Genomic DNA, 24,223 nt, shown 5'->3' with positions numbered 1-24,223 from the left:
TTACATTACATTAAGAAAATGGTACAAAGTGTGATAAAAAAAAATCAACTTCGCCATGACTCGTTAATGGTTTCCCATAGTGTATTTTAGTAATCAACTATTTCAAAAACAATACAAAAAATCCCCCCAAAAAATAAAATGGGAATATTGAGTAAACCCGATGGTAAACAAATTCATCCAACAGTGGCGCTTTCAGACCAAATATACTAGTTTTTTTATTATTTCATTTGGCCAGAGAACAAAAATGAAACTAGTTAAAAATGTTATTTTATATACTACGGTAAGTGATCCAAAGATCCATTTATGGTTCCAGATCCCTGATCTAGCAGATGGAAACTAAGTTACCTCAATACAACTGAAACTAAAAGTGCAATAGTTTCATTTTTAACAAGTTGTTAAAGCAAAACTGTAAAGATAAAATAAATAAAATTGATACAAAAACTAGTATTTGATCAAATTTGCTGAAGAACCTGAGAAATAAAAGAACAGAATCACTGATCAGGAAAATACGGGTTTCAGTTTTGAGGTCAGATCAGTTCAACAATTCAAATTTTGTTTCTTAAAGACTTTAAATTGCAATTTAAAACGGTGCAGTTTGTTTTTCCAGTATTTGATTTAATTTCTGCATCAAGGTTTATGTCAACTAAATCTGACTCCTATTGAAACTGAAAAAAAGATGCTAAAGATGCTTTTGGTTGATGCGTTTATAAACTGAAAAAGTTTACAAACAAGAATTAGATATAAGCTGCAAATGAACATAAATAAAAATACACAGACTGTTGTGAATGACAACTTTTTTTATTGGGTTTATTTATGCAAGACCATATAGATCTATCTTTAATCCCCTCATACTTAGTTTGTACATTAACATTGCATAAGATCATATAGAAGTGATCCATGTAGTGATATGAGAACCAAGTTGGTTGATGCAGCGGTTAGCTGGAGGAAGAAATAAAATGACACATTCACTCCCACTGACTGGAATCGGTGACGGTCAGTCATGCATTACAGTGTCTGTGACTCCAATGCAAAACAAACTGGGCACTTAAAAATATTCAGCTACAGATTTGATAAGTTTGTCCATCAGATGAATGATTATTAATGTTGGATACTAAAGACTGAAGGAGGCGGGGCTTAAAGCTGCAGTACGTAACCTTCCTGAAAAATATATATAGATATTCTTACATATTTATTAAAACTTTCACCATGTTGTCAGAAAATATGTGAAACGTTTGATCTCCTCCCTGAGCTATTATTGCCATCTGAAGAAGCGTACAACTCCCGACAAAAAACAACCAACCAGAGCCAGGAGGAGGGGCTAAGTGCTGACAATCAATCTAGTAAATGCGCTTTTAAATGTTCTTACTCATTGTTACATAAAAACAAATTTTCCACTGATATCAGTCACTAAGCTAACTAGCGTAGCATTCACGAGATTTATTGACAGCACTAAGACCCGCCTCCTGCTCCTTATTGGTTGCTTCCAGTTAGCACTGGGAGAAGGCAGAGGAGCTAAAAAAAAATTCACAGATTAATTCACACCAAACTGTCACAACATAGTGACAGTTTCAACAAACAAGTACAAAACATTTATATATTCTTTTACTAAAGTTACATACAACAGCTTCAATAACCCCGTAGTAGAATACATTAAATGTTTTTATATAACCAAAAACACAAACTTTTAAATCCCTAAAGATATAATAAACCTTAGCGGCTGTAGCTCAGAGTGAAAAACGAGATACATGATGTTTATTTCTACCAGAGGAAAACTAATTTCACTGCAAAAACATAAAATTTTACCAAGTAGTTTTGGTCTAATTCCTAGAGAAAATATCTGGGTACACTTGAAATAAGAAAACTAACTTTCATTTTTCAGAAACATATAGGAGCTTTCTTTAAAGTTAATAATTCCTTAATATTGATGAAACTGATGGTTCAAAACATTTTTCCACATAATCTGCAGGTGAAACTAAGGAATTATTTACATAACGCTTTTAACGACATTTTTTAATATTTCAACAAATTTGTCTCAAAATACATAAATACCCACAGTGAAAATAATGTGGGGAAAAATGCAGATTTCACTTAACTAGTTTTTTATTTTTTTACGATAAATACACTAAACAACTTGACAACAGGATGTATGAATAGTAAATCTTAGCAGGAGAATCAGACGGGTTCAGAGAAAAACAAGGTTTTTATGGGTTAACAGAAATAAAAGGATTTTTATTTCTTCCAAATAAGACGAGACCAACCTATGAGTAACTTCTCACCGAGAAATACAAGCTTGATTAGAGAAAGTTCTAGTTCTACTGTCGTAACCTAGCAACCTCAGCAATGCCCAGCCTGTCGCCTAGCAACCAAGTTCTAGTTCCACTGGCAGATTATTTCATGTTTAACAAAACATTTTACCATAAGTGAAATAATAACATGAAATAATCTGCTAGTGAAACTACAACTTTTTAACAATATTAAGGAATTAAATTAAATTAAAAGAAGCTGCTATGTGTTTGAAAAAGTTCCTTTTAAGTTATTTTAGCGTCATTTCCTGTGTTCTGAGGTATTTGTAGCAGACATTAGACCAAACCTCCTTGGTGAAGTTTTTGCAGCGTGGCAGTTAGGAACGGACAGCAGAGGAGTGTGGATGTCGGTCGTTACGTCGGTTAACGTGAGCGAGCGGAGTGCAAAGACGTTAACTGGAAGGCTTCAGAATACTACAGCAAATGTAAACGTAGCCTAGCTCTGGCAGGAAATCCAGTCTGCTTTGATTAAAACCTCTCTGCACATCCCAACTTTTACAATTTAAAAGCCCTTGTGTGTCTATACATGTGTTTATACATATATATATATTTATCTATTTCAAAAAACATGCATCCATACTCGTTCTGATGATATAAAAACTGGTTTGTGTGTGTGTGTGTGTGTGATTAAATGGAGGTTCGTGAGTCGTTAACAAGTCTATGTACAACGTGTGCCAGCATTAAGAAATGTTTGCTTGTCCCTGACACGAAGATCAATGTCTAAAATATACATAAGACATTGGATTTTGGTCACTGGGAAAAAAGGCAACACTAAATGATTATTTGTGAATGAAATATCCAACCTAAATATTTATATATATAAAAAAAAATAAACAGATCAAACTTGAAACAACTTAAAAAAGTGTTCTAAAATGTAGTATTTACAACATCACAGGCTGTAAGCAGAGTGCACAGTGTCTCCCACTGTTGGTGCTTCTAATCCTGTCTGGAAACTGATCATTCAAAACGCTAAACATCACATGAAGAAGAGGAAAAACATGTTTTCAATGTAACAGTCAATTCATAGCCAGCCAAGTTTAGCTTTGTTATTGTTATCAAAACGTCTCAGAGGAAGATCCATTTTCAGCAACTTAACGATCCGCTTCATTTTGTTTTTTTAGTTTTTAACCAAAGATCCAGTAGAAACAACTTCCCTCCGAAGTCGGTTCTCTATACAGTGTACAAAACGTGCAGCTTTGTCCTTAAAAGAGTTAAATACCAAGGAGTTTGGGTTATTTACACGGAAACTAAATGATCTTGATATGAAGGAAGTCCTTCACGTTTCCAGTCCAAACAACAACAAAAAAAAATCCCCATAAAAACTAAAAAAAATCTAACATCACTGGAGTGAGAACATTTACTGTCACTCTCCTAAACTGGTTCATAATCGCTGGACTAAATAAAAAAATAAAATAAAATGCTGCATAAATTAATTCACATTTAAATTTTTTTGGCAGTTCATTTGAAAATTTTGTAAAATTTTTCTAAACCAAACAGTTTAAGGTTTGCAACAAAAACTCTTACATCTCCACAGCTGAAACGTTTAGCAATGAAACCGAGTCGGTTCTGATCCATTTGTGCAGGAATGGGCCGGTCAAAAAACTTTAAAATAATTCATCAATGTAACGGCTGAAAACTGAAGTTAACGAGTCTGTAAAGCAGCAGGCTGCAGGCTAGCTCGTTAGCCTCACTGATTAGCTCGCGCTAGCTTGACTACATTAAATAAAATAAGAAACATAAGACAGTACTGTCTTAAGACATTTCATTTTTGCTATATTTTTAATATTTTTTTATTGTAACTGTTTTTGCTTTTAGACTTTTGACCCATTTGACATCTCAAGATGTAAAGAGAATTTTAAATAAAAATGTATTGTTGCAATTAAGTGCTTTCATTTGTTGGGTGTTTATCAAGTAGTTTTAATTCTCTTTATAATAATCAATACAAATTTTACAAATAACATAACTATAGAAACTATTTCAGAAGCAGAATAACTTATTTTCTTTTAAATAAGATGAATTAAATCAGATTTGAATTTTTTTTCTTCATGAAACTGGCATTATCTAAACAGTTAAGTCATCAAAGTACATAAAATAAATAAAAATAAATCCAAAGAATACTAATGGAAAAACAAATTGAGGTCAAATTATATAAAAACTCACGAGTTAAAAAAAGTAGAAAAATAAAGAAATCAAAAATAAAAGCAGAAATTTAAAATAAAATAAAGGTGCCAAAAAGAAAAGAAAAATAATTTTTTATAAAAAGTCTCCTACCGGCCCACGCTCACTAATGGATCTGGACCTGATGACGGTTTCTGACCCACCCAACCTGTGGAGATCCTGATGTAAGAGGGGAGCTTTAGGTGTAATGCCCCTTTACCTACGCAGCCACATCACAGCGACGCCTTCGTCTTCTTCATATTGATAATCATAATGAGTGGAATAATAATCCCTGGGACCTGGTGAGCTCAGACTAAGAGTTGAGATCTTTGGATAAACGTTTGATTAGCGTCCAACAGGCTGAACTGTTGAGCTCTTTATGGTTCAAAATTCCCTTCTTGACCCTCCAAGCATTCATTTCCTGTCATACTTGGTGTTAAGAACCAAACTGATCCCTTACTGGAGCCTCCAGGTGAAAGACAGAAACTCATCAGATGACCCTGAGTGACTCGTTGGCCCTAAATGATGGCGGCCATTTTTTATAGCATAAAACAGTCGATTACAATTCCTCACTTTCAGATAAGAAAACAGTAAAGAAAAAATACTTGCCGCCAATTGAAAAAAAGCAAAAAGGTCCAGTTTAAATGTACAGGCACGACTTGTCAGTAAACAGACTTATTTACATCGAGAAATAAAAACAAAAGAAGTGGAGGGAAGACGAATAAATGCACACCACCCCCCAAAAACTCTGTTTGTGCTCAACGCTCTTCCACAGATATGATACGTCTGGATGAAACACCTGGAGCCCCTAATACTGAGTCCGCCTCACATCCGGGATCCTCGCTCCTGGAGAATCTGCAGACAGACACAGCAATACGTTAAATGAAATACAAGAAAATACCATTAAAAACCTGGAGAGATGATGGTGAAACGAAGGATTTTACATAAAATCAGCACTGGACGATACGGCTGAAAAACTATCACGATATAAAGGTTTCATATCAGTATCGATAATTATTGATCTGTTTTTGTTTTAAATGATGCCAAACTGCTGGAAGTTTCCCAGCAGGTCGTTGCTAAGCAACCAAAGTTGGGGAGAACTTTAAACTGCTTGCTACTCAGCAGGTCGTTGCTAGGCAACCAAAGAGTGAGTGAGTTAGTTGACGCTACCAACCTTGAATATTCTGTATTTAGAATATTCTATCTGATGTATTAACTATTGATCTATTGTGACATATATACTTATTGATTTATCAGAGGCTTCCTCACAACCGTTGCAACACAGACTGCTACATGAGCGCCTTCCTGCCATCACATCTACAAGAACTCCTTAAATGAGTTACAATATTTCATTTCCAGTGGAATGAATAAAACATTTATTAACTGAATTGATTTTTAGGGTTGAAACCAATAATTTGATTAATCAGTTACTGAAATAGTCATCTAGTAATTTAGTAATCAATATGATTGGAATAAACAAGCTAATAAAATGGCAATTCACTGAAAAAAAAAAAAAACTTTTCAGAGGATTTATTAAGACAAAACTGCAGCAAAAAAACATTTTTCCCAAAAAATAATATAGAAAAAGCTGCAGATTTAACAGTTGCTAGAAATGAACACACATTAAATTAAATAATGTTACTGCACTTTGGCAATAAAACATTTTTTTTCCAATTAAGAACAATTTAATTACTTGCATCTATAATTTGCCTTTGGAATCAATGGAGTATCTTAAAATTTTATTTGAATTTTTATGTATTTCTAACATTGTATAAGGTTATTTATTTAAAACTTTATGGTACCAATGTAGCTCCGTACTTGGACCTCAGTTATTTTGGTATAAAAACATTTATATATAAACCAAAACAAACTGCTAATGAAATAATCTGAGGTTTATCCTCAGTTGAAGAAAAATCTTTTTATTTTGATATTTTTATTCTTTAAATATATTTTTTGTTTATTTTTTAATTTTATTTCTATAATACCAGTTTATTCTATTTTTTTATTTAATAAAAAAAATTTTACCAGTATTTTTGGATTGTTTTATTTTATTAATATTGATTATTTAATTTAGGGTTTTTTGTGTCAGTAAGTTATTAATTTAATGTTTCAGAGACAAAATGAAAGCAGAAAATAAGGTTCCCCTGAATCACCGCAGAAGAAGCAAAATGTTGTGGAAGATATAAAAAAAGAGAAGAGCAGCTATATTTGTGTCGCTTGTTAATTTTTAATCATATTTAAAAATTTACTTCTACCCTTTTACTGTGAAATTGAAGTACGCCTCTTGATTATTCATGTTGCACACAGAGACATTAAGAACCATGCTTTATATTTTCAAAGTGTTTTAAAATCCAGTATTAGTCACTTTATACATTTTACACTAAATATAAACAGCAGAGATTCTCTAAATACAGAGAAAAAAGCCAGTTAAAAAATTTAAGGGTAAAAATCTTTAAAATGCCTTTTAACTCAATTACAAATTTAAAAATAGGATTTTGGAGAAAAATATAAATTTCCCATTTCTGAAAATAAACCTTGCGATAGAGATTGATGGAGTTAAATGTTTCAAGCTTATATTTCTTGTAGTTTTGATGATTGTAGCTTGAAAATAAAGAAAAATCTCCGTGTCAAATTCTAAACGTTTTTCACATTAACAACGTTTTTACCAGCGATTCTCTGAGCAGCAGCTCAGCAGTCCCACCAGATGGTTGCTAATTGCTGCTGGCTAGTCTGAAGGAGCTGAAAGAGGGAGGAGCTGCGACTGGAAGGCGGGGCTAGATCCATCGAGGCGTTTTGTAGCTGGTTGCCATGGAGATTGAAGGATTTCTCAAACATGTATGAATTTATTTTTTCTAAAGCTCCTTAAGACTACATTTGTTGTGAATTGGTGCTAGATAAATAAACTTAATTAAATTTAGTAGATGTGAGTCAAAGCAAAACTCCAGGGTTGTTTTTGATTTGTAACATGATGGACAGATTAAAAAAAGTTGATTTTATACAACAATGCCCCTTTAAAATGAGAATCACACAAAAAAATACAAGAAATAAAGTCTTGAAATGTTTCACTTTGATGAAAATCTTTTCTGTCTCTGAGCAGTGAGTCTTCCTGGTCTGTCCTCGGCTGCGGCGCAGCAGCCTCTGATTCAGCACGCCCTGCATTAACCGGCCAGCGAGCGAGTCGATAATTATTAGGCTGGGAAACAAATGGAGCTCTTCCCGTCCGGCAGACCGCTTCACCTGGAAGCCCAGCGTCTGTCTCTGCTGGGGAAACGTCTCCGCTAGGACGGGTTAGCGCTGCAGCTAACTGAGCTGCTAGCAGGTGAACCCGTCCAGCTGGTAACCCTAATCTAACCCAGATTACAGAAACCCTCACTGGAGCTTCACACAGGTGGAAACGTGATAAAAATAAACTAAATATCATTAAATAAAGATTAATTTACTATTTTAAATAAACATTATTCATTTCAATATAGGAATTATAAGTGACCAAAATTTATTTTAATAGAAATCCGTTTTATAATATATTTTTTATTTTACATAAAATAAATATTGTTATCACACCATAGAGATAAAAATCTAAAGTAAAATTGATGTCATTATTTGACCAAACCTTATTTTAATATTTCTACCAGAATAATATTTTATTGTAATAAATATTGTTTATAACTCAATAAAACATTTATTTTATAGCACTTTTTAAAATAAAGTCTAATACAATAAAGTTTTATTGGTTCATCATCTGTCAGTTTGTAAAATGCATAAAATAATAGATAAAAGTTTTTTATTATTATTATTATTATTATTGTACTGTTTGTTCCCACCAGGCCTGATTTTAAAACAGAAAACGGTTTGAAAAAGTCTCTGGAGGTTCTGGTTTTAGTGGTGAAAGATCTGAACACTTCATTCTCGCAGCTTCACCTTGGCCTTCTCGCTGGGCTCGCTGTTGGTCCCGTACGACTGGTTGTGCAGCTCCTTGGAAACCACGCACAGGAACTCGGCCTGGTCTTCGTTTCCATAGTTATAGGAGGAGCCGATGACGAGCTGCGAAGAGGAAAAAAATGAAATAAATCAGCTGAAAGGTTTGGAAAAGAGGATCAGAAAAACCTGGGAACCAAAAACCAGAACATGAAAAACAGCAGAGATTCACCAGATACAGAGGAAAAACCCAGAACCTTAAAAAAATACCAGTTAAAACCATTAAAACCAGATAATAACGCTGACACAGCTTCTGCTTCATCCCATAATCCTTTGCTGAATCACATGACCAAACAAACTGAACCAGAAACAAGATGGAGGCGAAAATCAGCAGCTAATATGGACCCAATTTCACTGGTGGGAACGGGCGGTACCGATGTCCAGGTGTCCACTGGTCACACCAGGTACTGACTAATTACCCATGGATTAAATAATTATGTTTTAGAAAATCTAATTTCTGACATTTCACCCTCAGAAGTTTGACTTTTGTTTCCCATTCATTTATTTACTCCAACAGTGGCACTAATCTTCTTCCATACATCCCCCAACTTTGTATTTTTAAATAATCTCTTAGAGTCTGGCTTTTATTTCACAACTTTTACCAAAGTAATCAATTTAAATACAATTTAACAACCTGCTAACAATTCAGAACAAGAAAATAAAAGTCAGTGATTCACAAAACGAGGCAACAGAAATCTAAAACACAGACGAGCATTCAGGAGACAAACACAGAACAACGGAGAGAACAGAGGAAAAGGACTTTAGCCATGAGCAAAAACATGCTGGAGGAAAGTTTTCCAAGTACGGAGGACCAACAAGCAAAGCTTGGAAAACTGCAGCCAGTCGCAGCAACTTGAAGGATTTTTTACTGTGGATTTTAGCGACATTCAGCTGATTGTTTCTGTGAGATTTCTTCACAAGCTACAGGCAGAACCACATGGGAAACTTGAACGTTTCCTCCAACGAGAAGCGTGAAAATCAGCAGCTTCTGGCTGAAACGCGCTGCAGACTGCAGGCGTCCCGCCTGAACCCAGCTGTGCATGTTCAGACTTGCATGGCCTCATTACTCCCTGCTGCCTGATACTTGTTGTTGTGAAGCAGACTCCCAGCGAAAAGGAACCAATATCCTCCACTTGGAACAAACCCTCCGAGCTTTTAGTTGCTTCAGCTCAGAAAAACGTCCTGGAACTCGTTTTGATCTGAGATTTTTCAGATCTGATGTAAAAATGATCACATTTGCTGCTCAAACCGCTTATTTCTCTTTCTGAAAACTCATTTTTATTAGTTTCAGCTCAGAAATGTGGATTTATAAGAATAATAGCAGGATTTCCCCCGGTGTAACATCAGCCTGGCGGGCCACCAGGCTGGAACTGTTCATTTACATTAAGAGTGAAACAAGCTGAAAATCTTCTTCTGAGGTTTTTTAGATGCTTTTGGATCAGAAAAACATCTTGAAACTTCTGCAGACCTGAGATTGTTTAAACCATTCGGTGCTGAAACCAAAATATTTCATCCTGAAAACTCACTTTTTGTAGTTTCAGCTCAAATAAATCAGCTCAGAACTGTGAAAGAGGTTTTATAATAACATAATGAGGAAATAAAATCACAGACAATAACAAAAGGTGACTGTTTTCTTGAGCAGAACAAATGAAGAGTGGAAATAGCCGGCAGCTAGGCGTCTACTTGGGACAAACACTGGCTAAAGGGGTGTGTGGGTGTGTATGGACAGCAGGGATCATGCAGTGACCGGCCCGTAAACACGGCTGTGGGACACACCTCTCCGCTGTTGTTTGGCAAAGCAGACTCCTCTCCCTTCACCTCCCTTGACACAATCAGCAGATACTCTGCCTGGTGGGCCCGCCCGTAACCTATACTGACAAGCTGTAACGACCAATCAGAGCACAGAGAGCATGCTCGGGTCATGAATCATCATCCGATTCGCCGAGCGGCCGATCGGTTCTGTCAAACATCAGATTGAGGATTTCTGGATCAACGTGAGCGTAGCAGGGCGGGTGAAAGCACATGACAGGAGCGCCGCCGGAGCGCCGCGGTCGCAGGTACCTGCTCGAACTTCCAGCCGTCAGACATGGTGGACACCATCTGGGTCAGCTCCTCCTCCTGGCACTGCAGAACCCGGTACACGTGCTTCACCGGAACCTGGCAGGAAACATGCAACCAAGAGGAAGTCATGAAAAACACAGGAACACACATTCCTGACAATGAACGGTTTCAAAACCCTTTTAATGTGAAATAACTGATTTAGTCATCAATTAATTCACTCAACCGGCTGGAAGGACATATTTAGCAGAAATTAGGACAAATATTTAGACATTTTTCAGTCCTGCTCTTTAAATATGTTCTACCAAAATCTCCAGGGACAAAATTTTCTCTTCACTTGGTTGTTTCTGTAAAAAAAAAAAGAGCTTCTGTCAGTAATTACATGAAACAGATTATCCATTCTGCAACAATATGGTGACAAATATGTACAAAATACTTTTTTTTAAAAGTACACACTGCAGCCTTATTTCTTATTTTGCAGAAATTCAACCAAGTGAAGCTAAAATTGTGTCACTTGAGTTTTTGGTAAAACATAAAACAAACTATTTTCTCTGGTTTTTCCAATAAAAATGGATGATCTGATTGGAGGAAGCCTCCTGCTGGGTACCTGTGATGTTTTGCAGTCCCGTTCCCTGATCTTGTCCTTGATGAGTTTTATTAATGATGTGATGTTGTAGAACTCGGCTTCCTCCAAAACTCCTGGAGACAGAAAACGGTTTGATTTCGGAGACGTTTGTCCCTTCAGAGCCTCCGTACAGCAGCCCGAACAGCAGCCACCTGAACACGGAGAAACGCCTTACCTTCCTCCGCCAAGTCCCGGTTGAGCACCAGTTTTCCATGCCTCAGGTAGTTCAGCACCGGCCCAAAGTACGTGGGGTCTCTGTCGATCAGATAGGCACCAGTTTCATCCTGCAGGGCAGAGAATAACAGGGTCAGAGGTCAAATATGCAGATTCAACTCATTGAAAGAGTGTTATGCGTTTCTCAGGCACATTGTGCCATTTTATAGCACAACTATGTTGAGATAAGTTCAAATAATGCAAAAATATCAAATATGACTTTAAAACAATTTGACTTAGAAATTTAACGCCTTGAAATTGGGCCTCTGTCTCTTTAAGAAGCTCCTGCTCTTCCTGAAGCTCCGCCTCCAGGAAGTCGTCCCAACATGGCTCCTCTATTAACCCTTTAACAACGTTTTAACCAGCGTTGCTCTGAGAGGAGCGGGGGGAGGAGCTGTGCCTCAAAGGCGGAGCTCGGTCCACCCAGGTGTTTTAACACCGGAGATTACAGCATTACTCAATCATGAATGAAAGAATCAAAGCTTCACTTCAGTAAAATAAATCAATAATTATATTATAATAGACTTGTGATCAGTATCAATAGTTAATACAACTGATAAAATATTCAATATACAGAATAATCACTGAACTCTGATCTAGAACCGCACAGCATTCTGGGAAATGTAGGCAGAGGAAAGACTTTACCTGCTCCACCTCTCACAGCTGGCTGAGTTGGTCGGTGAATCAACCAACTCACTATCTCTCAGGTTACCTAGCAACTCGCTCAGTCTGGTTACCTAGCAACAACCTGCTGTCTCAGTTTAAAGGTCAACAGGCTCCTAACTGCTTTAAAATAAAAAACAATGGTGAGAAGAGAAACTTCTGAACAGGAAGGTCACATCACCAGCTTGGCAGCATTTCAGACATTTAAAACAAAAATCTGATCAATAGTTATCAATAAACAGAATTGAATCCTTTATATTGTGAAACGTTTGTCAGCCCAACACTCCAGGCATGTTTTTTATGACGGAACAACATTTAAACCTCACAAAGGTTGATTTTACGCGATACCTTTGAGGTCACTTCCTGTGGTTTTAGCGGTTGCACACCGGGCCACACGTGTGACTGCACTGGGATATCACCGCAGTATTCCCACAGGTTTTATCCCGATTCCTGCACAACCGCTGGGTATTCCCCTCTTCCTGAGCTGTGATTAGACGGCGCGTCTCCCAGGGGGCGAGGAGGGCGAGTTGAAACAATTAGAGCAGAACAGAAAAGATCTGGAACAACAGGCCGATCCCGCTGAGGCCCGCCGCAGAAAGCAACCATCAATTAGCCTGTTCTGCTCGCTTGGGTGGCTGGCAGTTCATAAAAAATGGAAAATAAGGGTTGAGCAGCATCGTCTCCGGCAGAAATGTGCATTTATGATCGCTTCTAATCAAGTAGGGGAACGACGCTTTGTTCCAGGTAAACTGGTTTCAACAGGGGAATATTTGCTTTTTCCTCAAAAAGAGCCACTTCCAGCCCGGTTCTTCCCCCACCGGACCGTCGGATCCATTACTGGTGGTTCAAACCCTCTCAATGCCAGATGTCATTCAGAGGGATTATCTATTTGGAAACAAGGCAACTTTACTGCAGAAACAGATTTAAACGCCCGCTGGTTGCCATGGTTACCAGCACTCATCTCGCTGTTTCGCTATTAGCTAACATGTTGTAAGCATGCTACAACTGTTTAATAAGGCCAGGCTAAGAAAAATAATACAAATTATAACAGTGGAATAAAACGTAAATATGGGTGAAGAGTAATAATACGAGAAAAAGTCGTAATAATACGAGAAAAAGTCGTAATAATACGAGAAAAAGTCGTAATAATACGAGAAAAAGTCGTAATAATACGAGAAAAAGTCGTAATAATACGAGAAAAAGTCGTAATAATACGAGAAGTCAAATTAAAGCTGTAATAATGGAAGAAAAACGTTATGAGACAAAAAATATGAAAACAAAAGTCACATTACTACAATAAAGTCACAATACAGGAAAACAGTCATAACATTTCTAGAATAAAGTTGTTCTATTAGGAGAATGAAGAATCAATTTTACAAAAATTCCTTTAGACAAAATAAAAATTGAAAAGAGGAATAATAATAATAATAATACCTACAAATAACTTCACAAGTTCACATCTCAAAGTTATTGATAGGTTCAGTTTTCCAAAGGAAATACTTAATATTTTAATAAATCAGCATGAACAGCAAGACTTTGAAATGTTTGAGTTCATTTAGAACAAAGACTGAATTAGTCACAACAAATCTTCAGAGCTATCCATGATGTATTATTATTAGTAATTTTATGACTTTTTCTGCTAATATTTTAACTTTATCCTCATAATTGAAAAATAATAATAATAGTCCCTTAGCTTGGCCCTGATAGTTTATTGTGTTACGCAGCTAATTTTATACAAAAGACATTAAAATTCTGGTTTCATTATCATAACAGATGGAAATCGGCCCAGAAGCCTCTCATTGTTAGCACCATTATCCCGAGATAAATTCAGCTCAAAGGCCATTAATCTTTCTAATAATGAGACAGAGTCCCAGCGCATCGCCTCCTCTAATGAATCTAAAGCCCTCTTGGCAGAATGACCTCTTTTCCTCCTCAAAAGTATTCCACAGGAGCCCACAGGAGCCCACAGGAGCCCACAGGAGCGCTATTCCGGCCCGCCGTGTCCCTTTTTAAACTTTTATATTCACAAGAGTTCAAGTCCAAGAACAGGTAGGCCCAAATAGAGAAACAGCCGACCTGAAGCGCTCACCCAGATCCAGATCAGATCCACTAAAACTAGAGCTGGACGACTAATCAATAATAATCAATAATAATCAATACATCTGATGTAGGCCTGTTGCAATAACTTATCCCATAAGTTGTTACAATAAACAATAATGTTGTTTTGAGACGATTTCCATCAAACACCCAGTGGGTTGGATTCTGGGTAATAACACATTACCAAAGATCAATAAACCTTAAATTCTAATGAACTGAATCAAAACATTTTAAATATACAAATAAAACAAACAAAACAACAAATTATGAAATCTTTGTAAACAAAATGATCCTAACAAAATAAGAAGCGTCAGTTGAGACCAAAACAGGAAACTGAAGATTTTTAGCTTCCAGTTTTCAGAAGAGACAAAATTCACAAGCAGAGATTCGAGTTTGTTTCAATTTATCATGAGATGAATTGATTCCTGTCTTATTGTGACAGGCCTGAATATTCAACTGGCGGCTTCAACTGACTGACTCCCTCTTCGGTTGCCTAGCAACAACCTGCTGAGTAAGAAGCCGTTTCAAGTTTCCCCCAACTTTATAGAGCTGTTAGTTTTTCAGGCATATCGTCCAGCCGTAACTAAAACTAAAACAACCTGCTGCATCTTTTCCCACAGTCGCCTGAACGCACCGTCAGAAGCACACGCACCGTCAGAAGCACACGCACCGTCAGAAGCACACGCACCGTCAGAAGCACACGCACCGTCAGAAGCACACGCACCGTCAGAAGCACACGCGTGTTCTGACTGCAGGCGCTGCAGGCGACTTGTCGCGGCGTGAAAACCCAGAGGAAACTGGAAATCCCACCAACAGGTGAGGTTCAGTTTCACCGAACATGGAATCTGGTTCTGCTGTTTTCACAGCAGCTCTGACAAACCACCGACAGCCGGGTCCAAACTGATACAGCAGGAAGGAAAAATGAAAAATAAAAGGTTAAATCTGAAATGCAGAACTGCAACTGCATGTTTAGGCGTTTCTCTCTCACAAGACCAACATGTTTCTCTACTGCAGGTCATTATTGTTGGTGAATGTTGCAAGAATCGAATGACTTCTGCTTTAAATTAAAAACAGAATTACAAAAGTTAAAAACAATTATAATTTCATTTATTTAATTGGGGCAGTGAACGTTAATCAACATCACCACAATTCATGGCAGAGTTAATATCTAGGAATTACTATAAAATTTAAAATTTCTTGTTTATCCCAAGACGAGAAAGCAGAAAAAAACAAGTCAATACACACACACACACACACACACACACACACACACACACACACACACACACACATGGTTCAATTAAGAGAAGTAAAAAAAACAAACAAACATTTGCAGAAGAAATAACAAAAAAATATAGATTTATGCTAAATATAGTTTGTCCTGCAGTGTGAACAACATCAAAGTTTTAACTTCTGTTTCAAATTAGCCAGAGAAAGTTTTTATTATTACACTTAAGGCAAGAAAATGTTTGTTTCATTAATTAAAACTGAATTATTTGTGTACCAGCATCTTTTAAAGTATTATATGCATTTTTAAAAAAGGCTTAAGAGATTAAATAAAAAAAATCTACAGAATGTGGCAAATTTTTATTTGCTTAGTCGTCAGAATAATTGATCATTAAAATAATTAGTTGCAGCCAAACAAAGATCAGAGCCGTCACTCAGTAAAAACACAAATAAAAATGTGAAAATTATTCCACTCAGAAGTTTTTCTCATTTTCACCATGATTGTAGCGTTGACGTTGCCATGGCAACAGTCAGATAGATGGCCAGGATTTCGCCTGTTGACCTCAGGGCGGCTCGCTCTGCTGTCTTTAAATGAAAGCAGCCAATCAGAGTCAGAGAGCTCTGATTGGCTCTCTGACAGCCAATCAGCCAATCAGAGCGCAGCTCTGCATGAACCTCATCAACCCTCTGCAACATAAACCAAATCCTCCCACAGGAAACGCCACGGCGATCCGCCCGCAAACCGCCCAGCTCAACACAGGACGGCCCAGTCAAAGTAAACATGATGTCTGATGGTGTTACGCAGGAGGAGAAACATCCCAATAATCCAACAGAACTCAAAGCTTCTGCAGTCTGAACAGTGGAGACATGCGTCACACCTGCAGCAGAAGAAGTCGGGACGGAAACGACGAAGCAGAAAAACTGTCAATATTCTGTTAATGTAAAAGATGAAACTATGTAAAACAGCAAATGTGAAAGATCAAACAGCTGCAGCTGATCCAGAATGCTGCTGCTGGAGTTCTGACTAAAACCAGGAAGATAGAGCACATAACACCAGTTTTAAAGTCTCTCCACTGGCTCCCTGTAGCTCAAAGAATAGACTTTAAAATACTGTTGTTAGTTTATAAATCACTGAATGGTTCAGCACCACAATACATTAAAGATCTGCTGCTGTTGTATCAACCTTCCAGAACCTCTGAGGTTCTGGTTCTGGTTCTGTTCTGCATCCCCAGAACCAGAACCAAATGAGGAGAAGCAGCATTCAGCATCTATGCACCACAAATCTAGAACAAACTTCCAGAAAACTGTAAAACAGCAGAAACACTGACTTCCTTTAAATCTCAACTAAAAACCCACTTGTTTAGAGTTTTATTTGAAACGTAATCAATTATAAAATTATTGACGGAATCTGACTTGATGTGTTTTTATTGTTGATTCCATGTTGCATTGTGTTTTTGTGTTTGATTTGATGTAAAGCACTTTGAAATGCTTTGCTGCTGAAATGTGCTATACTAATAAAGTTTGATTTGATTTGATTTGAATTATTTATCATGATAAATAGCAGTTATTGATGGGGGCCAAAACTGATCACAGTCAGAAATGTAGTAACAAACACGTAGCTAATGGAGTCTAAAGCTACATTAGCTGAGCTAATGGAGGCTAAAGCTACATTAGCTGAGCTAATGGAGTCTAAAGCTACATTAGCTGAGCTAATGGAGTCTAAAGCTACATTAGCTGAGCTCATGGAGTCTAAAGCTACATTAGCTGAGCTCATGGAGTCTAAAGCTACATTAGCTGAGCTAATGGAGTCTAAAGCTACATTAGCTGAGGTAATGGAGGCTAAAGCTACATTAGCTGAAGTAATGGAGGCTAAAACTACATTAGCTGAGGTAATGGAGGCTAAAGCTACATTAGCTGAGCTAATGGAGTCTAAAGCTACATTAGCTGAGCTAATGGAGTCTAAAGCTACATTAGCTGAGGTAATGGAGGCTAAAGCTACATTAGCTGAGCTAATGGAGGCTAAAGCTACATTAGCTGAGCTAATGGAGTCTAAAGCTACATTAGCTGAGCTAATGGAGTCTAAAGCTACATTAGCTGAGGTAATGGAGGCTAAAGCTACATTAGCTGAAGTAATGGAGGCTAAAACTACATTAGCTGAGGTAATGGAGGCTAAAGCTACATTAGCTGAGCTAATGGAGGCTAAAGCTACATTAGCTGAGCTAATGGAGGCTAAAGCTACATTAGCTGAGCTAATGGAGGCTAAAGCTACATTAGCTGAGCTAATGGAGGCTAAAGCTACATTAGCTGAGCTAATGGAGGCTAAAGCTACATTAGCTGAGCTAATGGAGGCTAAAGCTACATTAGCTAAGTTAATTTCTTTTAAAAATCGGACTATTTTTTGTTTTATTAAAATATTTCATGTTTAGCTTATAGTTGAGCAGGAAAAAAATACTTTATATGTTTTAAATTTTTGGTCAACAAGTACTGTCGATTTGACGACTTTGACCTACGTTAGAAAAGTTTGTACACTCCTGGTTTGGCTTCCTGACGCCCACAGCAGCAGAGGGTGTCGGTTTCCTGCAGATAAAGGCCGATGCTATTGGGTATCAGAATAACTTCATTAGCCGGCAGAGCTTTGCTGCTGAGCTCTTACTGCAGGGAGGCGGCGCAGGGGGAGACGATACGGCCCTTAAATATTTACGCCGCTTCCCGCCGCGTTCCCAGGCACGGTGGGAAACCTGAAGAAAATTCCTCCCTGGGCAGCAAATGGATATGAATATGAAGAGAAGGAACAAGAATCCTTTGTGATGGACCGCGTGAAAAATTGATGCGGCTCTGAAAGCGGAGCTGGCTCTTCACTCAAATTTAACAGGGAAGAGCAGGAGAAATCAGTCGATTAACCCCTGATGGAGTCGCTATGACGACATCCATTCACTGCGTCGGCAGCGACTGATGGTTATCAATATGGTGCATGAAATATTTAACAGCGCGACTTCTGAAAAGCAGACAGTGCACGACAGCACTTCCTCCCCGGTCCAAACCCAAAGCGCCAACGAGCTGCAGTCAACAGCATGAATAATGCAGCTCCCCTCCAGAGTCCTGCAGCACGGAGGAGATAAAGACACGCCGTGGCCAGGCTGGCCAGGCCGCCCGCTACGGGGGGGCCCGCCGCCCACTACGGGGGGGCCAAACATCTGGGCTGGAAACTGTCCAGTCAAAATAAAACTGAAAGATTCAAAGATCCCAAAGAAAAATTTTATTAAAAGCATCACCATGTAAATGTTTCCTATCAATAATTCAAAGTTTTTTGTATATGTGAAATAAGCCATAACTTCCCATTTCATTTAGTTTTCTCTCCATTTTGTTTTTTAGTTTTCTCTCCATTTTGTTTTTTAGTTTTCAGCAGTTATGAGGTTTGGTGGAGAAACTTGAAACTGATGCTGCGCTAGTCAGCAGGTCGTTGCTAGGCAACTAAAGAATGAGTGAGTTAATTGAAGCCATTGACAATAAATGCCTGGATTATGGATTTATTGTCCAGCCCTACACATGATAAAATATATATAAAAACTTTTTATGTTGTTTATCATTAACTTTTTCTAATTCTGTTAGTTTTGATTAGTTTTTTTGAGTACGTTTGCCAGTTTTTATTGGCTAAATATCGTTAAGTTTTATTTGAGATTTTATGGTAGTTTTAGTTTTTTTAATACTTTGGTTAAATTTTCAGCGCAGAATGTAAAAAGGTCACAGTATAGTGATCATGTTAACATTGATTGGGTATTGAACACTCATCAGTTATTGTTGAACAACTGACTCACTGGAGTTTCATCCCAAATTCTTCTGCCGTTTTGAGGCCTAGCGTAGCGTAGCCACTAGGAAAGTTTAGAGTGGCCTAATTTACTGATAACTGATATAAACCGCTTGAGTGGGAAAAATAAATTAATTTCACATCAGTTCAAAAGGTTAGTAAAAGGATTCATAAACACAAATGAAGGATATCTCTATAATTTTACTATGTTTTAATTAATTGTACAAACTGCAAGTTTCAGTTATAGTTCATTAATTACCGTTCTTATTTCAGTTAATAACAAAAAGTCTCTCAATTTCAGTTTTTATTATTTGGTGAATCTTAGTTAACTATAATAACCTCAGTTTGATGCAAAAGAAAATATCTCATTTTCAATTTCACTTGATTGAACAAATTTATTCTCAGTTATAAGACCAGGATTTGAGTCACTTTCTTTCAAAATGTTTGTTACATTCAACCAAGTTTAAGAAACTGAATAAAAGCTGATTTGGGTGCAGAAACGTCGACTTTTCAGCAAAATCTCTGGATCAAAGTGGCTCTGCTATTTATAGACACATGGTTATAAAAAATGGATACTTTGTGTTGTACTTAACATTTTTCATTGTAAAATGTTGGTAACAGATTTAAAAATAAAACGTCTCCTCCTAGTTTGGTCAAATTTGTTTAAATCTTCAATTGCACCCCACATTTTGGCCCCCGGCCCACATATTGGGGCACCGTTTAATGGACCTTACCAGAGGGGCCGCTTTTCATTGGCTGATGCTCATTCTACGTGGTCACGTGGGTGGCAGTCTCACAAACACGAGCTTTTCGTTAGCTAAGTACCGCATAATAGCAGTTCTGATACAACTTCTACACCTTGAAGCCTGTCTGCTGCACAGTCTTACGTTAGCTAAACAGATCAATATGCAATGTGTACTGTATCTGACACACACTAAAGATTTTATTTTAGCAGAAAAGGCTTTGGACTAAACTGTTACTCGTGTTAGCCTCTCTAGCACAAAGTACAGCTGGTCAATCAACCATCGATGTGTTCAGGGAAGCGCTGATTAATAATCCAGAAATAAATATCAAGCCTGGAAACTTGATGTCGTAACGGACTGAATGTTGTTTTTTTAACGTAATCTTTGCTCGTCTTGCGAAGCGCAGGTGGTTGCCACGGTAACAGGTGTGCTTAAACTACAAAGAGAGAGAGAGAGTAAAAAGGTACGAGTGGTTTTGAGTTGATCACCTGTTCGGGTTATTTTAACTTTGTTTACCTTTGCTGTGGCTCATTACAGCCGCTGTAGTTTCTAAACGTTGGACTAATTATCCTGTTCGTTTGTGACTATACGTCATTCATAACAAACATCAAATATAACAAATAGATTTCATAAAATTTTAACAAACAAATGGCTTCTTTACCTTAACAGAGCTCTTTGGTTCCTCTTATCAGTCTGTAGCTTCTCATATTGAGGTCATCAAACCAAATTTCAGATCTACCATAACTGACTGACTGACACCTGCTGGCCTCAGGTTTGCAACCAGCTTGTGACTGAAAAACCAGTAACCTCCTCCCAGATGATGACATGAACTTGTTATTTCCTCTGTCCATTATAGTAGCTGATATATTGTGAAAATCCGGTAGAAATGATGCACTAATGGAGTCATGTTTACATAGAAACAATGCGCTACGAGGCTTTGCTTGTGAGACTTGCGGTCACGTGGGTCGGTTGTGGGCGGAGCTTGGTAAGGTCCATAATGCCAGGATGAGTTGTGCTCAGTTCAAGATAAAGTTCAAAATTTTCCAAAAAGGAAAAAAATATCTCACAATCGTGTTTTGGTTTTGGATTGGTTTTTTTTATGTTTCTGTTTAGTTATTTACACAAAAGAAGTGATTTTTAGTGTAATTTTTACACACACTATTGATTTGTGAAGGGATCATTTAATTTCATTTAATGAGTAGGATTGGTATAAATACCAAACAGGTAAATTTGCATCATTTTTGAGCCGCAGTCGCAAATAACAAGCAGCACTGCAGGCCCGCAGTGTGATGCTCACTCAGGACCCGGGATTGAAACGGACTGATCCATCACTCAGAGGATAAACAGAATAAAAACCCACAAGCTGATTATTTAGAGATTAAGATATTCGCATGGAAATACCAGCTGAGCCGTCATCTCAGCTCAGGATATTAGAGAGCAGGAGTGAAGAGGCGGACAATAACAATAAATCAGGGCAGAAACAAACAATAACTGCAGATGACACAAAAATATAACCTAGCAATAAAACAGACTAAAGTGTAAACATAAACACTGAAGCTGGGTTCTGATTTGTAGATACTCCAAACTATAAAATACTTCAGAAAACCTGAACTAAATTATACCAAACTATTGTGATGAAATAATCAAGTAATTTCATAATGTTCACTATAAAAAAGGCTGTAATTAAATCAAATCTGTACTAAAAATACATGAAAATTATGCAGAAAGTGCAAATTACTTATCCAATTACTTGATTAATTTTTAGAATAATTGATTACCGAAATGATTGTTAAACTAAATTTGGGCAGAAAATTGTTTATTTGTTGACAAGCTACTCCCATCAACAATGTTAAATATTAGTAAACACAAACAATAAGAATATAAAATTTAAAACAGTGATTTAATGTCAAGTCTCAAGAGTGATTCAAGGTGATCTTGAGATAAAAAAAAATATATACATTTTGTGAGTTTGTAAATTCATTTTCTCAAATCAAATAAAGTTTCACAAATCACAATCAGTTTTTATTGAACATATAAAATGATCTACTTCCATCTTTGGCTTTTCCAAGTATTTTACACTTGAAAATAATCCGGATTAAATGTAATCCAGATTCGTTGTAAACTGTGAAATGGCCCTTCATTTAAATATGAAGCTTCCAATAAGATGCTGACTTCAGTTTCACCCAACCAGCCAATTCAAAGCAAAATAAGATAATTGTTTATCACCCAATAGGGAATCACCACATTATTATTATTTTATAGCTATATTTGTGCAGATTAAATCATTTATTTGCATATGTCAGTGAAATCCACATAACACTATGTGACACCAAGATGCGATGTTCAGGTGGAGGAAACTTTTTAACTTTCTTTATACAAAAAAAGAACAACAACAAAATCATACAGTACTATATTTAACAGCAAGAATTTTAAACGTATTTTGTTTTGCTAAAGGAAAGATCTGGTAACTTTCACTGACAATTAAAAAGGAGCGAGCTAGCAGCGTTATGTCATGTGGTGACTGTCGGAATCTAGCTAGTAGGCTAATGCTAACTAGCATCTACATTTCGTTGAGCGATCCCTGAATTATTTGTATTTATATTAAAATTGGAGTGCAATAAAAATGAAAATTATATTGAAACCACTTTAAAGCCTCTACTGCCATTAAAGGAAAATTTAGTGTCAGACTTCGAGTTTCCGAAGCGCAGCCCAGTGTTAAGTGCTAAGGTAGCTAAGTGCTAAGTTAGCTTAGCATGTACCTTGTCGGAATCGAGCTCCGGATCAGCCTGGCTCAGCCTGAACAGAAAGGATTTCGGGTCTCGGCACAGCGTCTGCCTCGTTGTTAAAAAATACGTCCCTCCGACATTCAGCCGGATCCACTTGGAGGCTCCGACCCCCGGGGAAGCATGGGTCGGACATCTCCGGTGAACGGAGCCGCTTGTCTCGGAGCTGTTCTCTGCCATCCCGCTCCACTCCGCGTCTCGCCTCCTTCGCCCTCGCTTCGGCTCTGCTCTGATCGAGCGGCTGACAGGAAGTGTCGACGCTGCCGCAAGCCGCCGACTGGGAGTCGGCCAGTCACTGCAACCTCCGCGGCCACTCCTACCCGCCACTGTCCGCCCAGGCTTTCTACACGACTACTGTACGGAAGGCGATTAGGGCCAATGGACAGACAAAAAAATAATTCTGAAATTTTAGAATATCTGAGGTTAAAGTCAGAATTTTGATTTTAAAACGTCATTGTAGATAGGAAAAAATGAGTATATTTTTTGCAAAAAATCTCAGAAATTTTCTAGAAAAAACTGGAAGTTTCTCAGTTAGAAAAGTAGAAAATTTGATAGAAAAAATTTCTTCCTTGTTTTTTTTCTGAGAAAAAAAACAAGGAAATTTAGAAGTTTGAAACATCAGATTTACCTGAAATAAGTCAGTTTTTTAGATTAATCTGAGAATTTCTGAGAAGAAATGTGGACATTTCTGAGCTTCAATAGTCTAAACTTTTCAACTTTTGAAATTCAGAAATGTTTACTAGAACCTGAGATTAATCTCAAATTGTCTCAGCTTTTAGTAGAGTATTTTATATAATTTTTACATTTAGGGTTATATATATATATATATATATATATATATATATATATATATATATATATATATATATATATATATATATATATATATATATATATATATATATATGTATATATATATATACCACCACAAATGGTCCAGATGGACGCAGTAGTGGATCGGTGGACAGCCACCACGTCCCAACATGGCTGTGACGTCAGCAAAGAGGTGGTGGAGTCATACTGTGGGCCGACATCATGGGGAGAGAGAGAGCTGGTCGGCCCCTTCAGAGTCCATGAAGATATAAAAATGACCTCAGAAAAGTATCTGGACTTTCTGACTGATCACTTTCTGTCCTGATCCAGAAAGAGCCGAACCTTCAGCAGCAAAATCATCTTCATCATGACGATGAACCATCTGATGCTGAAGGAAAACCACTGAGTCATCGGCTGCTATGGGCAGAAACTCATGGTGAGGTCACCATCCTCCTCTGACCTCTGACCCCAACCCTACTGAGAACCTCTGGAGTTTCCTCCAGCAGCTCTGGAAGGGTTTCTGACATCCTGCAGAGAAATTCAACAGAAACTTCCCACAAACTCACAAGTTAAAGGATGAAGAATTGATCTGTGATACCAGAGAAGGTTCTGTTAACATGGAACCTGTTAAGATGTTTTTATTGAAATGGATTTTGATTTTAGTACATGTGACCACTTAATGCTGCACATTCAGAGAATGACCGTTTGACCTTTGTCTGGGTTGGACTGGAATCATGACTCAGTTTTGCATATTAACAAAT

At 37.4% G+C, this 24,223-nt stretch overlaps 1 protein-coding gene across 1 annotated transcript; it reads right to left on the bottom strand.

Moving 5' to 3' along the window:
• Positions 1–782: 782 nt before the first annotated feature.
• Positions 783–22,994, bottom strand: LOC122822776 (BTB/POZ domain-containing protein KCTD5-like). Its single transcript, XM_044101681.1, has 7 exons — positions 22,626–22,994; positions 11,294–11,402; positions 11,101–11,192; positions 10,497–10,592; positions 10,212–10,316; positions 8,379–8,501; positions 783–5,315 (listed from the first exon to the last, which is right to left on the bottom strand). The coding sequence occupies exons 1-7, from the start codon at positions 22,827–22,829 to the stop codon at positions 5,286–5,288; spliced, it is 759 nt and encodes a 252-aa protein (XP_043957616.1). The 5' UTR covers positions 22,830–22,994; the 3' UTR covers positions 783–5,285.
• Between the last annotated feature and the right edge of the window lie 1,229 nt (positions 22,995–24,223).

This window comes from Gambusia affinis, linkage group LG20, assembly GCF_019740435.1.
Source record: "Gambusia affinis linkage group LG20, SWU_Gaff_1.0, whole genome shotgun sequence".
Taxonomy (NCBI): Eukaryota; Metazoa; Chordata; class Actinopteri; order Cyprinodontiformes; family Poeciliidae; genus Gambusia; species Gambusia affinis.
This window is presented reverse-complemented; position numbering and strand designations above follow the sequence as displayed.